Source organism: Pygocentrus nattereri, chromosome 22 (assembly GCF_015220715.1).
Source record: "Pygocentrus nattereri isolate fPygNat1 chromosome 22, fPygNat1.pri, whole genome shotgun sequence".
Classification (NCBI taxonomy): domain Eukaryota; kingdom Metazoa; phylum Chordata; class Actinopteri; order Characiformes; family Serrasalmidae; genus Pygocentrus; species Pygocentrus nattereri.
In genome coordinates, this window is record NC_051232.1 from 25,037,246 (window position 1) to 25,052,444 (window position 15,199).

Here is a 15,199-nt window from a genome sequence, read left to right on the forward strand (position 1 = left end):
TATATTATACCTCATTCTAAAAGCAGTCTGACGTGAAATGAATGTAATTAACTCTTTGTTTTGGATTGAAGTCCTTGGAAATGTTTGGGGGGGGGAATTCAAACACTCCTTTTGGATGTGTCGATCCGTTGGAAGCCCGCAATGGTCCATTCACTTCCAGACAGTTAGGAACAACACCCCACATCACCTCAATGTGAACGTGTGAAGCTAAACTTTTGTGAGCTAAATGAATGGCTTAAATGTAAAGTTTGATGAATGATGAATTAATGGAAGGCTATTTTGCTCTTCCCATACACAAACTTCACGGACAGAAGAGTGAATTTGTTTTGAGACAAACTGTGTTTATATAGTACATCAAACTTTTATTTCATGATGTTCAGTGTGCCATGATATGTGCTCTTTAATATTCTAACTCATAGAAATATATTCATGGTTGTGACTTCACAACCATGCCGCTACAACCGTCCAGTTTTACCGGTCACAACTGGTAAATTCAAAGCGGGCTGTTTTTCAGCCTGGTTTCTACCGATGGACTGTATGGGCAGTATGTTTTGAAACTTCAGTGGTGCTTGCAAGATACTTCAAAGTCGTTTATTTCATTAAAACTAGGAAAATTCAGTTGTGTATATGGGCTTCTCAGATCAGTCAAAACAATCATGCCTGGCCTGGAGTGCAGGCTGCTGATGGATGGAAGCCGCTTTTCAGTAGAAGAAAAGAATGGGGCCTTGATCTCCACATCTCAGATGGCTGCTTTCTCTTTATTAGCCTTGAGAATGCGTTTCTGGGAGTGATGTGTTGATGAGTGCAAATGCTTCTCTGAGAAGCGGATGGGGGATTGAAGGAGGTTTTTATTTGCAGCTCTTGCCCGCGGTAGCTTTCTTCCTATGCCAGCAGGGTTTAAGTAGTTTATTCTGAAGCTGTTGAAATGTGGAATGCTTATTGCCCTACTAGCTGCGTTTGTGGAAGTGCCAGGGTAATAGGGCACTATTTAGTTAGTGGTTACAGACTGCTGTGTATGTGAAAGAGAGAATTTACGCTGCTAGCAGCTTATGTTGTCTGCTGTAGTGTATGTATGAAACTCTTAATTGCATCCAAACTGTCTTAAGCCAACTTGTGCATGAGCACACACTCAAGTCTCTCAGTCAAATCTCAAATCTCTGGTCTGCCAGTCAAGTCTGGAGTTCCTGCTCCGTGAGTCAAGTCTTACTCTAAGTGCGAGTCTTGAGTCTCTGGGGTGCAATCCAGAATCCGGTTCAAGTCCAAAATGAGTCTCGAATTTTAATCCTGTAGTCTGTGAGTCTGAGTCTGACTCAAGTCTTGAGTCTCTGGGCTTGAGAGTTGAGACTTGTGTCTCTGGGGTGGGATTGCAATTTGAGTGTCTGAGGTGTGAGTCAGAGTCAAGTCCCAAGTCTCTGAGATTCAAGTCGAAGTTGAGTCTAGAGTCTCTGACCTGTAAGTCTGAGTCAATTTTTGAGTCGCTGAGTTACAGTTGCAAATCTTCAGTCTCTGGAGTGCAAGTTCAAGTTGAGTCTTGAATCTCTGGTCTCTGAGTCGAGTTTCGAGTCTCTCAGGAGGCCACTGTATGAAACTTGTAATCACACTTAAGTCCCTAAGTCTGAGTCACGTCTTAAATTTCTGGTTTCTGAGTCAGAGTCAAGTTTCTAGTTCTTGGTCTGCGAGTCAAAGATAAGTCTCCAGTCAAATGTTAGTAAGACTTGACTCTGAGTAAATCAAGTCTTGACGCTGAGTGCAAGTGTTGTGTCTCAGGTGTGGAATTGCGAGGCAAGTGTCTGGGGTGTGAGTCAAAGTCACGTCCTTAGTCTTGGGGGGTTCAAGTTCAAGTCGAGTTGAGTGTCTGGTCTGTGAGTCAAGTTTTGAGTCTCACAGGTGTGAGTTATGCTGTGAGTTGAGTCTTTTTTTAACATTGTGGGGTGCGCTCTAGAGTCCAGCCTCAGGTCTCTTGGTCTTTGAGTCCAAGTCGAATTTTGTACATCTGAGGAGCAATAGTGAATTGAGTCTCAAGTTTCTGGGAAGCAAGTCTGCATCAAGTAACTTGGGATGCAAGTCCAAGTCAGATCTTGCATCTGTGGGGTGTACGTCTCGAGTCAAGTCTCATATCTCCAATTAAAGTCCAAGTCACGTGTCTGTTCTGTGAGTCCAAGTCAAGTCTCGAGTCTCTGAGGTGCAGATCGGAGTCGAGTCTACAGTCTCTGGGTTGCAAGTCCAAATTGAATATTTGGTGTCAAAATTTTGTTTAGTGTGAAATTTGTAGTCTCTGGGGTGTGATTGCGAGCCAAGTCTGGAGTCTCCGGTGTTTAATTCCAACTCTCGAGTCTGAGTGTTAGAGTCGAGTCTCTGGGTTGCAAGTGCAAGTCAAGTCTTGAGACTTCCGTAGAGAGATTAAGTTTAATCTTGTTATTAGCTGCAAGCATTATATTGTACTAACGTTACTCAGTAAAGACAAGGTTCTTAAAGCAAACCTTATTCTTATCTAGGAAATGTTTAGTATAGTTTCAGACTTTTTACCTAAATATATGTATATTCATGGGATTCTGCTGGAGTTTCCTCTCTTTCAGTGATGCACATAAAAGCTTTTGGAGTGCTAATAGCTCCCATTGTGGAGAATCATCAGCCTGCAGTTTGAATGATGATCAAAACACCCTGATTATCACTGCATAATAATCATTATTGTGAGTGCCTTTTAGAGGGGATGTACCCTTGTTAGCAGGAGATTTTGCACCAAAAGTTTAATAAGTTGTTCCCAGAAGCATGCTCTCATTACAAGATCGTGTCTAGATCGGCAAGGCTAACACTGTTTCAATCGAAATCTCAATGCTGATGCCCCTGTGTTCTGAGCGTGTGTGTGTGAGTGGGTGAATGCCAGGGGTAAAATTGGGCATGGATTAACACGCTCCAGACTGAATAAAGAAACGCCATTAGGGGCTTGAACTCCAGCTCAGATACAGCTTCTTTTAAGCTCTAACACATCTCTCTCTCTCTCTCTCTCTCTCTCTCTCTCTCTCTCTCTCTCTCTCTCTCAAGGTCAGAGAGATTGAATGAACAATCTGAGGCTTTGGTGCTTCAATAATAGGCCACCTGGGACATTAGGAAAGTTTTAAACTGCTTGATGTTCCTGCATTGCTCCACAAGCTCAAATAACTCAAGCCCTCATAGACTCCCCAACATAAACCTTCAGTAGACAAGCATATTTAATCCATACCATTCACAGTAATGTACATTAAACAGGTTTAGTAATAACCCTGGGGGTTATATTTAGCCCTTTTAATGACCACATTTGTTTGACAGATTACATACAAAGGGAGCCGGCTGGCTAGTTCCACAGAATCAGAGCATCTTGCACGCAATTTGAAAGCGCATCGGACATCAAAAGGGCTTTTGAGTTCAGCTCTGCCCTCATGTTGTTCAGCTTGCTGGTTAACTGGCTAGCTGATTATCTAAGTGCGTAGGTAGTTGGCTTGTGCACTATGTAGACAAACTTTAGGCTTGCCAGTTAGCTTCTAGTACAATAAGGTAGCTAAGCACGCTAACCAGTCTAACTTTAGCTTACTTAGGAACAGTTCCAGCACCTTCCACAGTACAGTTACCTCATGAATAACATAATCTTCTGTCTCTTGATTTCAGCTTCCTTTAGCACTGAACCTTAACCCAGCTGAGACGGCAGTGCTGCTGGCCAAAACTAGCACCCATGCAGCTCCTGTGGCCGACCAGGTGAGCTCAATTTCTCAAATCCTGTTTGAATATATTTAGATTAGTTGCACAGGAACACAGTGTCTTCTTTCATAAGTCCGTCCATGTGCTTTTGCAGCTGTTGTGGTATCATATTTGAATGAGCTGATTTGAATATGACTGCCGTCAACTTTTAACTCCAGGCTTTTTATTTAGTTCCTAATCTCAGGCCTTTTTATTCATTAACTGCTATGGAATTGATCTGTAAGCTATGAGTGGATCATGCTGTCCTAATGAACTTTGTAGATTTTGATTGTGAGTGAAAAATGAGGATTACACACTAGTTTAAGGAAGGAAAGGGAGGACTTTTAAAAAGAGGCCGTTTTGCCCCTGAAATAAAAGGCAAACATTTAAAAAAAAAATGAAAGAAAACAGGAAACACATTCAGTAAGACACACTGTGAGCCAACACAGAAAATAAGACAAAGTTTTAACTTCAAAGGGGTGCGGTACTGGAAAAAAGCACTAAAGTTTGATTTGTATCTGTATGCTGTGTCTATCTCTAGTCGGAACTTCTGGAGTTTCTCCTCTAACCTTGGTAACACTTGCAGTTGAGGCACTTCACTGAGAAACACATTACTTACACATACTTTATACAGTTTTATAGGTGACGATAAAATCACCATATATTGATGCGTCAGTCAGGGATGTGTATTCTTACTGACTTTAAGGGTTATTTGTGTTGTACAAAAATTTTAGCAGTATACTCAGAGGTATACAAACATGTTTTATTATTCAAAAGCAGCCAGGAGAAATTGGTAGTTTTTTTTGTGTTGGGTAAGTAGCAGGTGTTGCCTCTTCAGGTGACCTAATGAGCTACAGAGTTGAGTAAAACTCCAGCTAACACCACTGTCCTACCTCTGCCTTCTTAGGCACGGCCTTAACATGTATTTGGCAACGCACTCACGAATCATAGTGGAACATTAATACTTAATCACAAACACGGTCTGTTAAAAACATACAGTTGGCATTTCACTAAACTAGTGGTCTGTATATTTTCTCCATCTTCCATTGACAAAGCATAACAAATATTCAAATACTGATTTCAGTAATCAGATACGGTCACCTTGAATGGTTAGCCAAGTACTCGACCTTTGCACACCCTTAGTGCTGATCGCTGTCTTTAGAATCAGCATTATTTGATGAGCTTGCCAAGATAATGTTAGCTAGGTAAGTGACTAATGCTAGCATTTATTATGCCAGCATTATGTAATACAACATATTATGTCCATACCCCCCCTCCCCAAAAAAAAAAAACACAATTAGGCTGTGTTCAGTTGGGCTGTGACAGCCCAAATCTGATTTTTGGCATATCCAGATTGTATACAGATTTTTGATAGTCTGGACAAAAAAAAAAAAAAAAAACCAAAGAAAACACAAGAAATCTGATTTTTGTAAATTGAAACCAAACCAGGTGGTGCAAATGCGGTCCCAATCATATTTTTATAGATGTTTGTCAGTCTGAATGCTCTGGCCACTCAAATGGTTTTTAAAATGGCTGGTCTTTTTGTTCTTCTGTGTCGCTCACAATTAAGATTAAGAGACCCTTATTAGTCCCACCACGGGGAAAGCAGCCCAATCCACAGCGCACGGGGAGCGGTTGGGGGTTAGGTGTCTTGCTCAAGGACACCTCAGTCATCTGCTGTTGGCTCTGGGGATCGAACCGGCGACCTTCCGGTCACGAGGCTGGTTCCCTAACCTCCAGCCCATGACCCACCCATGTGACAAATGTCGCAATGTGACCAAGTCAATGTCAAATCCAAACTGATGGAACTGTTGGGATTCAAGAAGAGATTCAAAGATTCGTGCCTGTTCCAAATAATTATGACGCGTTCACAGGGCAAGATGATGCACTTCCACTTCTCCTGCTCCTGTGTTTGAATGTGCAACACTAGCATAGCTACTAGCTTGGCACCCCATGCAGTTAGGGTGTTAATGTCTGGACATGCAAATCCTTGAATGCTAGCCAACTCTAAAATTATTAATATTTGAACTAGTTGTAAATGTTGCATATGTTCTTGTACAGAGTGCGCTGTTATTAAATTTCTGTCTTTGTTTCCTTCTGTTCAGGTGTTAAAACTGCAGACCTCGACCATGCTCAGTGCTGTTAACGTTCTCGACTTCCGTTCTAATCCCTTCGGGAGTTTGACTTTGTTGATGTGTGGTGGGGATTCAGGCTTTAACTCAACCAAGAGCAGCAATAGCAGCAGCGGCTCAAACCAAGGCTTTCGTTTACCGACTCAATCCACAAATGCACTCAGTTTAAACTCAACCCACGGCAACTCTAGTAAGTACCTATGAAGTGCATTGCACATGAACTGGTGTTTGTGCTCCTATTAGCATTCAAAGCCTCTGTTAGGAAGTACTGCTAGCTGGAGTGAGACAACTCTTAAAACCAGAGCACGTCTGCTATTACTGTGCAGGTACTGTATTGCCGTCATGGAGGTTTTTGAGGTTCCATCACCTTTATCATCCTTATTACCCTAGCTTATAGCTCAGTCTTACAAAGTGGGGATTTTTAATATAGTGCTTTGGGAGTTTGCTGAGTCTATTGCATAAGTTATTAACACTAAAGGAGGTTTTTATATTGATAAAAATGATAAATTAAAATTATTAATAAATGAATATTTCTAAAATGATAAAAGATTATATTGGGTGTTAAGCCCAGTGCAGTTCCAGTCCTTTATTTCTTATTTTGCATTCTTTTTTACGCCATTTATGCAACGTGTAACGGCTATTAATAAATATTACCCACTGGATGCAGCAGTGAGGTGCATTTTCAGAAGTAAGAGTGAATAGGTTTCAAAGCTTGCAATGTAAAATGAAAATGTAACATCTTCAATTCTGGCATTTCACTGTGTTTGAACAAAAATTTTCCAAACACACAAAATGTGAATGCTTTGAGCCGATTTTCTGCCATTTACCTCAAATGACATGCTACCCAAATAGCATAGCGGTTTTCATTTCTGAGTGGTTAAAAATGAAACTAGTGAGGGGCAATTCTATTTAACCAGTGCCAGTACTGCACACCACTTGTGCTTACAACCCAGCATTAGCATAAACAGTGCATTTAAAACCAGCAGAAAGGTGCAAAGTGGTACACTCACATATGAGCTCATAGCATATTTGCAACATAAACAAATCATCAAGGCGGTTAGTTACATTATGTATACTAAAAATAAAGTGATCTTGCAGTAGACGGTACAGTAACTTTGCAGGAGAAGAAAATAACATTGACTTTTAATGGAAGTCAGCGTGAAAGATTTTATTCCAAGTAATTGTGGAGCAACATTATTGGATCATTCATGACAGCGACAATACTTTACATAAATTGTGTGGCTGTATTGTGTATTAAAACACTAAAACCGAATTGGATCAGCATCGGCCGATACTCAGAATAAAGAACTTAGGACATCCCTAATTAACACTTACGCCAGTTAAAAGTTTATTACTACTGTAAAGTTATTAAGAACATGAGAAGCTTCAGGAAGGAATGTCAGGCGATGAGCCATTTCAAGAAGTGGTCACCTAGTGTTAGATTGTTGTTTCACACACATAGAAACACACCCCTCCTCCCTGGCAAATAATTTCCTCTTTAGTACGTTCTAATAGTGCACAAACTGAACTCGAACAGGGTGCCATAACTCTGCAGAAAAGGCAGAAGACTATTAGCCTGGAAACCGAGGACAGGCCCTTGTGAGGACCCGGAAGAGGCTGAATGGAGTGTTGCTGGAGAATTGTTTTGTTCATTTGTGAAGCCCAAGCAGCACAAATCCTCCACAGGGCAAGCGCGCAGGCTGTGGAGTGAGAGGAAAGTCTGTTTATTGGAGTTTTTGAGAAGAGGTAATTAATAGACCGGCATAGCACAGCCCCTAATTAGCTCCATCCCAAAGATATTCCACTAGAGAACCGCACAGCACCATGGTGGCGACGGCGGTGAATGTAAACACAAACACACTCTGCAAATCAAAGTAAAGCAGAGGTAAACAAACAAGCAAATTTGGCCATGCGAAGGTGGTGGATCTGCTGTGGTCACACTGGTCCTCTGTTGTGCTGTACTGTGACCAGAAAGTTAGAGAGTTATGAAAAGTAATGAATAGTCAAACAGTTTGAAATGTTGAGCAATTCTGAATGGCCTCCTTTCATAAATATGAAGTGTAGACTAAATGGTCACTATTAGAAACACCTAGCTTGTACTTCCACACATTGGCCACCATATTAGAAATGCCTATGCTTTGCTTCCATACAATGGCTGCTATATTACAAACACTTACCTTGCATGTCCACCCACTGCCCACTTCATTAGAAATAACTCCTATGTCCTCCCTCTCACTGGCCACTTTATTAGAAACAGCTACCTTGTAGTTCCTCTCACTGGCCACTTTATAAGAAATAACCATCTTGTACTTTACCTTACTACCCTACTGACCACTTTACCTTATATTTTCACTATATAAGGGAATAATTGGTGAGTTTCTGACTGCAGGACCGCAGTCTGACCAGATATTATTTGAGTAGTGGACCACTCTCAGACCAGTAGCTACACTGCCATGCTAGTGTTTGTGGTGCCGGTACAAGAGAAAAGCACATTTGTGGTCACAAAACTGAGCGCTGATGAAGACCTAGTGGACAAATTGTGCATCAGCAGGTAGATTTACACTGTCTACACCAACAAGGTGGAGCTCCAAGATAGGGGTTAATTATAATGTGGATGGTAAGCATAGAATCAATGTGCGTTTTAGCCTATATTTGAATATATGAATGATAATGTTGTCCATCAGACCACTCTGTAGAGGTCATGAGCAGAAAGCCATCACAAGGCCTTCACCATAAAATACAGGGCAAGTCCATCATAACAAACACATCTCTTCTCACAGCAATGTGCTAAGGGTGCTCTCCTTAGCACTGTTTTGATCGATGTATTAGCACTAGCAGAGTTCTCCCGAGGAACGTGCAGAGCTTATGTTGGGCTAGAAGCTGTGAGAGTAATGAGAGGATGAGAGGGCATTTCATACTGCCAACTAAGACCTCTCCTGAGATCCCCAATAAACTCAGAGCAGTCTTAATTAGGCATGTGCATTCTAACTAATTTTAATATTTGAGTATTCATAAGAGATATGAACGGATGAACATGAATGGACACTGAGGGATGCGCAGGAAAGAAAAGAGCAAATTTCAAAATGAACGCAAGGCTTTGGGCTTTAGGAAGCTGAAAAAGTAAAACACAATGGTTAAGCAGTGCATAGATTTGCAAAAAAGCTTTATTATTCAAAGATAGCCAATGGAAATGCTAATGGTAGGCTTTCAGATGAGTAACAGAGGCTGCCTTCTCAGATGAGCTCTAGGCTACGGCTAACGGTACCTTTGAATCTGATCAGGACTCGCTGTGTTCTACACCAGGTCCTTCTCCTCAGTGGACGTTGAGACAAGATACACCAATATATTTCCACTGTTTCTGATCAGCTAGAGCAATTAGCCTAGGTAGCGAAAAAGCCAAACCAAAGCTGGCCACACGAGAGTCAAATTAAATAGTCAGTAAATTGTAAACACCTCCTTGCTGTCCGGCTCTAAACCCCACCCCTTTCCCCAGTACCCTGAACAAAGGTGGCAGAACACAAACAAAAATAAGTTCTTTATAACTTTATTAACTGAAAAGATTGTCGCTACAGCACCAGTCACTTGTTTTCACTCACTCAGACTTGATCCTCTAAATTTGCCTCAGCACAGCCGGAATTGCTGGTGCCTTGGCCTTTTTGCAAATCTAACATTGGCCTCCGTCTGATTTGATTTAAAAGTAGTGCAAGCAAACAGCTTCACACACAAAAGCACAGGTTTACCCGCTAAAACATGAGATTTTATTCTCTAAATTTGCGTCAGTGAGTCTTCATGGAATCTGCGTGATTGTGTGTGAAGTTTAGGCCTTCGCGCTAAGCTGACTCTAACTTCGAGTGCTAACATATAGTGGCTGCCGGATCATGTTGTTTGATCATGCTGGGACATGAGAGCTGAGACAACAATGAGAGCAACAAATTCTCCCCTTCTTGGCTCAGGCTCTGGCCCTTAACCAGAGAAAGCCTACAGTGGTCTGCCATTGGCAGTGCAGAGTCAAGCCAGATGTTGAGCTTGGTGGTCGAGTGCCAGCTACATCCTCTCATTAGCATATTTTAGTATGTTGTTTACAGACAATTCAATGTATTCGTAAAGTACAAAACGTTGTGATCATGTTAAATGTTTCTACATTTCCTACAACCCCAATTCCAATGAAGTTGGGACGTTGTGGAAAACATAAATAAAAACTAAATACAGTGAATTGCAAATCTTTTTCAACCTATATTCAATTGAATACACTACAAAGACAAGATATTTAATGTTCAAACGGATAAACTTTATTGTTTTTTACAAATAATCACTCATTTTGAATCTGATGCCTGCAACACGTTCCAAAGAAGTTGGGACAGGGGCAACAAAAGACTGGGAAAGTTAAGGAATGCTGAAAAAACACAATATACGTTGAAAAGGATTTGCAAATCATCGTATTCTGTTTTTATTTCTGTTTTACACAACGTCCCAACTTCATTGGAATTGGGGTTGTACATACGTATATGTAATAAAGCAAATTACTGAAAAGTAAATTCAGTGCTTAAATACTGTCGCCTAGAACGGTTAACCGAGTATTTGCAGCAGTGCCTATGTGCAGCATTGCGTAGTTTCACGCAGCAGATACAGTACACAGACCTGTCATACTACATAGGTGTTGCAGTCAGAGTGCAGATAAACACCAAATTCAAGTTCATTTTTACACTGTACTCATGTTTTTCTTCACAGTCTAGGCCAGTAACATTAGCTGAGGTAACAGACCATTATATCATTACATTTATCTGTTTATGCATGTATATATCAAGCCAGTGTTATCTACTGTGGCTTTCTGGTGGCTCTACGGCTTAAATTGAATTCAGTGTTAGCAAGAAATTGAGCAGTGCTCTGCCAAGAGAACCGGCACTGGTATGCATCCCTTCATTAGAAATAATGGTTTCGAATTTTAGTGGCCTTTAGTTTATAATGGCCAAATAATATTAGCTCTCATTAAATGCATGGCGGTATCATTGAATACAAAACATGAAATCCAATTAAAACAATAAATGAATAAAACATTGCAGATATGCTGATTTCGCCCATGTATACAGATTATTATAGCACATTATATTTTGAATGCCGTAAAGCATTTGCTCTGTCAGACTTGGAGTTAATTGTAGAGCTGTGTCTTTTGTCTCCTCTGCCATTACACACAGTATGTAGTGTGTAGGTTGGCTGTTCAAAGTCCCCTATGTCTGTTTTCCATTTAAACAGATGCATCATGCTGATGCTGATGCATGGTATTGTTCTGTATTTGACATCTAATAATCTCAGCTGTCAAATGCATGAGTGCAGTCTGAGGTCAGTCCGGTTTTGTTTTATAATGCAAAAGAGCCAAACCTGTTTTGCTTTTGTATAACCTGTAATTTTTACCATGAGGGTGGAAGAAGGTTTTGAATTTATCATTTTTTTCATAAATATCAATAATACATGAACGGACGTTCCACTGGAGATGCTTTCTTCTCATCTTCACCGAGAGGTGCTGGAGATACTGTAATCATAAGCACCGGTGTTTAGATAATAAAAACATTAAAGTGCCACTTGTGGATGCAGATGGAAATGTTTTGGATCTTGTTCATTTTTATTCCCTTATTCATCTCATATTCATTACTTGCAGCAGTCTGCTGCTGCTTTTGCTAGCGATTTTCTTTTCAGAGCAATTTTCTGCTGCTGTCACTGCTGGTATTCATTACTAAAGACCAATATACGGCTTTTACTGTTCGGTCAAGCAGTGAAAGCGTGAAATTATGCAATAATTCACAGCATTCAGAGACGGAATATTTAAGTGTCTTCATGTGTCTCTTTCTCTCTGAAGGTGTATTCTGTCAGAATTTGGTTGATGTGTTGAAAGGTACGCCCTCTCTGCGTCTCTTCTGGACTACACTCCGCCCACTTCTCCAAGGAAGGGTCCTATACACACCGGACACACCCTTTACACGACGGGTTATTGCACAGGTGACAAGCATACACACATGATTGTTTTCATACAGGGCATATGGTCGTGCGTGTCTGGCCCATGTATTCCTGTACAGTATATTATATAAGACGGTTTATAGACCACCCTTTCATTTACGCAGGTTTTCAGTCAGTTTAGTCATTAAGTATTTAAATATCTGTCACCATTTCACCTCTCTGCTCTTTAGTTACTGCCACTTTCACCCTTCCATCCTTCCAGTCTTAAACCAAGCACTTGCAGCTGTGTCTTCCCAAGAAAAGCTCCCAAAGATCTCACTGACATTGTAGCTATGTTCACATTAACAGGTTGAGGTGACAGATTTTTTGCCCTAACATGACCCACATGGGCTGTGTGGACACATCTGATCTATTCAAATCCGACCCGAGCCACTTTCATACGTGGTCCCAGATCGGATACGTACAGAAGTTAAAGCCTGTAAAAAGCAGCAAATCTCACCTTCTCAACATTTACACTGGCATCTCGGCATTTCTTTCTCATGTGCAGCTAAAATGACTAAAGGAGGAACTTCTCATTAGATATAGAATGATCCACTTGCATGAGGAAGGGTAAAGTAGTTACATTATAGGAGCAGTTACATTTTCCAAAACTGCAGTTTTGAAAATGATAAAAAAATGTTGAGAAATTGCAAGACATAACTGTGTAAGACCTTGTAGACCACCAGAACTGTCACCATCAGATAAACAGTGTTGAAAGCTTTTATAATTGAGAGAGAGGAGAAAATCAAGGTCCACTGTTGATTCAGACCTGAAAGAGTCAGATGCCATTACTGAGAAAATGAAACGTTTGACGTAGAACACCAGAACTGGACATCTGTGATGGAGAAACTTTTAGGAAATGCAACCAACTTCTAAGACTGAGCTTTGGAGATGTGGAAAAAGATTTCTTTGGGAAAATAAAAACAAGCGTCCTGAAAGAGTGGGCACACATAATTAGGAAAAGTTGGCATTATCTTTATCATTTTCTGTCAAATGTTTTTCTCTTTTTTTTCTAAGAAATGAATGATTTCATATAAAACATATATACCCACACTTATACTGGTGAGCTGTAAATCAGAGGAGCAGTGAGGATGAGTACAGTGTGTGTGTGTGTGTGTGTGTGTGTGTGAGTGTGTGTGAGTGTGTGCGCGTGTAAACAGATGATTTAGCACCTCTGAGGGAGGCTGATAGTGCTCCCCTGGGGGTACAGTCAGTGAGTAAGTCAGTCAGTGAGAGGCTTGTGGTTATGCTTTTAGATTAGTCACAGCCAACGAACGTGCACTTTAAAAGTAGCTGCTAAGTTGACTTTAAGTTTAAGGCTGCGTTTGCTGATGGAGTGAGAGTTTGATTCACCACATGTTCTATCGCATCACTCTGTGATACACCGCTTACTCTACAGGCTCTTGACAGCACACGCACACTTACACAGTGCCGCGTTCGAGCCATCAGCTCTGATGCGCGAGTTACATTTACGGCATTTGTCAGATGCTTTTATCCAAAGCGACTTCAAATTTGATCTTCATGTAGAAGTTTGTTACACGAAATGCGACAATGAAGTACGAAAATCCAGATGAAGGGGTGCAGTGTTTGTGGTGGACCCGGAGCCAAAAGTCTAAACAATAAAGGTGGAGCGTTCTCCTCACGTTTTTGAATGTGTATTTTGTAACATTCCACTGTATCTGATTGTTAGAGCACTTTAAAAAAGTAAAAATTAACAGGCAAATAAAGTTTAACAGGGCAGTGAGAATTTGATATGGTATGTAGATGTAAATTTAGTATAAAATCGTGTTTGTTCTTTCATTGGGTGATGGGGTGGGTTTGGGTACTGATGTCAGATTAAGTTTAGGAGTATAAGCATTTTGATCATTTAAATAAATGATTTCATATAGAAAAATGTGTTGTCACAGTCAGAACAAAGCCTCCATTTTTAACCAAATATGAACACCAGCTGCTCTTTACATTGCATAATAATTTAATATAGAACAGACTAAGAGAATGAAAACTTCTCACATTAATTTCCAGAATAAATAGGAATGTTTTTCCTCATGTAAAACTAGAGATTCACTGGAAGAATCCCAAAAACGTTTGTGCGTGCGCTTGTACTCATTCATAACTGTGTTTGTGTGTGTGTGTGTGTGTGTGTGTGTAGTCCAACAGTACATTCGATGCTTTGTCTAAAGTGGAGGTGCTGGCTGAAACCTGGCTGGAAAATGAAGATGAAATCTGGAACTTCTTCAAGAACAGCAACCAGATCAACAGCCTGAGGGTAAGATCCGTTACCATCACTCCACCTCGGTCTTTATCGTCTTCTGTAGTGGGAGGGGAAAAAAAGTCTATCCATCACAGTGCATTGATGTGAAAGGTGATGCATTGATTTGAGGGCTAAATCATTCAAGTATGAGCTCATTTTCCTGACCGAACTAAAATTCTCTGATTATTTTCAAAGGTAAGAAGCCAAGAAAGCTTATTTTTCCAGCCATATTTGTTTACAATATTTGAAACTCTTCACTTTAAATGCAGGTTTTTAAATGTTTTTGATGTACTGACGTCTACAGAAGAATTTATTAAAGAATCATAGTCAAAGTGAATCATTCAGAGATTTAAAGTCACAGATTTATATTCCTCTAATTCAGCAGATTCTATGTATCCAAAGTAAATCGCAATAGCACCAGCTGTTTTCTGTGCTGCTGCACCTGCACTGGATCTGTGATAAAAGTCCAGATCTAAAGATTTTTGAGTGTGAAGTGGCATTAGGCTCCAGTAAAAGCACAGAGTTGCTGGTTTGAATACTGGATGTTGCAGTTAGTGCGTCTACTTATTACCACTGGCCACTTCATTAGAAATACCCAGTGGTGGACAAAGTACACAAACCATGTGCTTGAGTTAAATTAGAGATACCCAGGGTAAAATATTACTCCAATAAAAGTAGAAGTCCTTACTCTAGACCTCAACTTGAGTAAAAGTACAAAAGTATTTGCCTTCAAATGTACTTAAGTATCAAAAGTAAAAGTACTAAAAGATTAATTATGACTCTGATGTCCTGTTATTATTTCTGTAATAAGACTTCTGCTTTATCAACTCATTTTAGGTGAAAATACTCCAGTGTCATTCTTGGAAAATCTTTTAATAGAATGTCATTAATTAATCACTGACGTCTATTAAAATTGTTATTAAGCACAAAACACTGAAGGTAAACAGTTTCCATCAGGTGGAACCGAGTAGCTCTGAAATCACTTTTTACAAACAAGCAAAGTTTCAGTTCAAGATTTATTTGCAACTTAGTTACAAGTTTAAGTTTAATATTAACTTGCTTTAAACTCAGGATCACAAATGAGTTTCCTTTACTATGTTGATCTGTAGGCCTCTGT

At 40.2% G+C, this 15,199-nt stretch overlaps 1 protein-coding gene across 1 annotated transcript in view; it reads left to right on the forward strand.

Annotated features, from left to right (window-relative positions):
• LOC108427427 (phospholipid-transporting ATPase ABCA1) overlaps positions 1–15,199 on the forward strand; it is a 246,921-nt gene that overhangs the window by 57,621 nt on the left and 174,101 nt on the right. The window contains exons 8-11 of the mRNA XM_037532939.1: positions 3,643–3,729; positions 5,817–6,033; positions 11,695–11,834; positions 13,981–14,097. Coding sequence (XP_037388836.1) covers positions 3,643–3,729; positions 5,817–6,033; positions 11,695–11,834; positions 13,981–14,097 — 561 coding nt within the window. The remainder of the gene's footprint in view (positions 1–3,642; positions 3,730–5,816; positions 6,034–11,694; positions 11,835–13,980; positions 14,098–15,199) is intronic.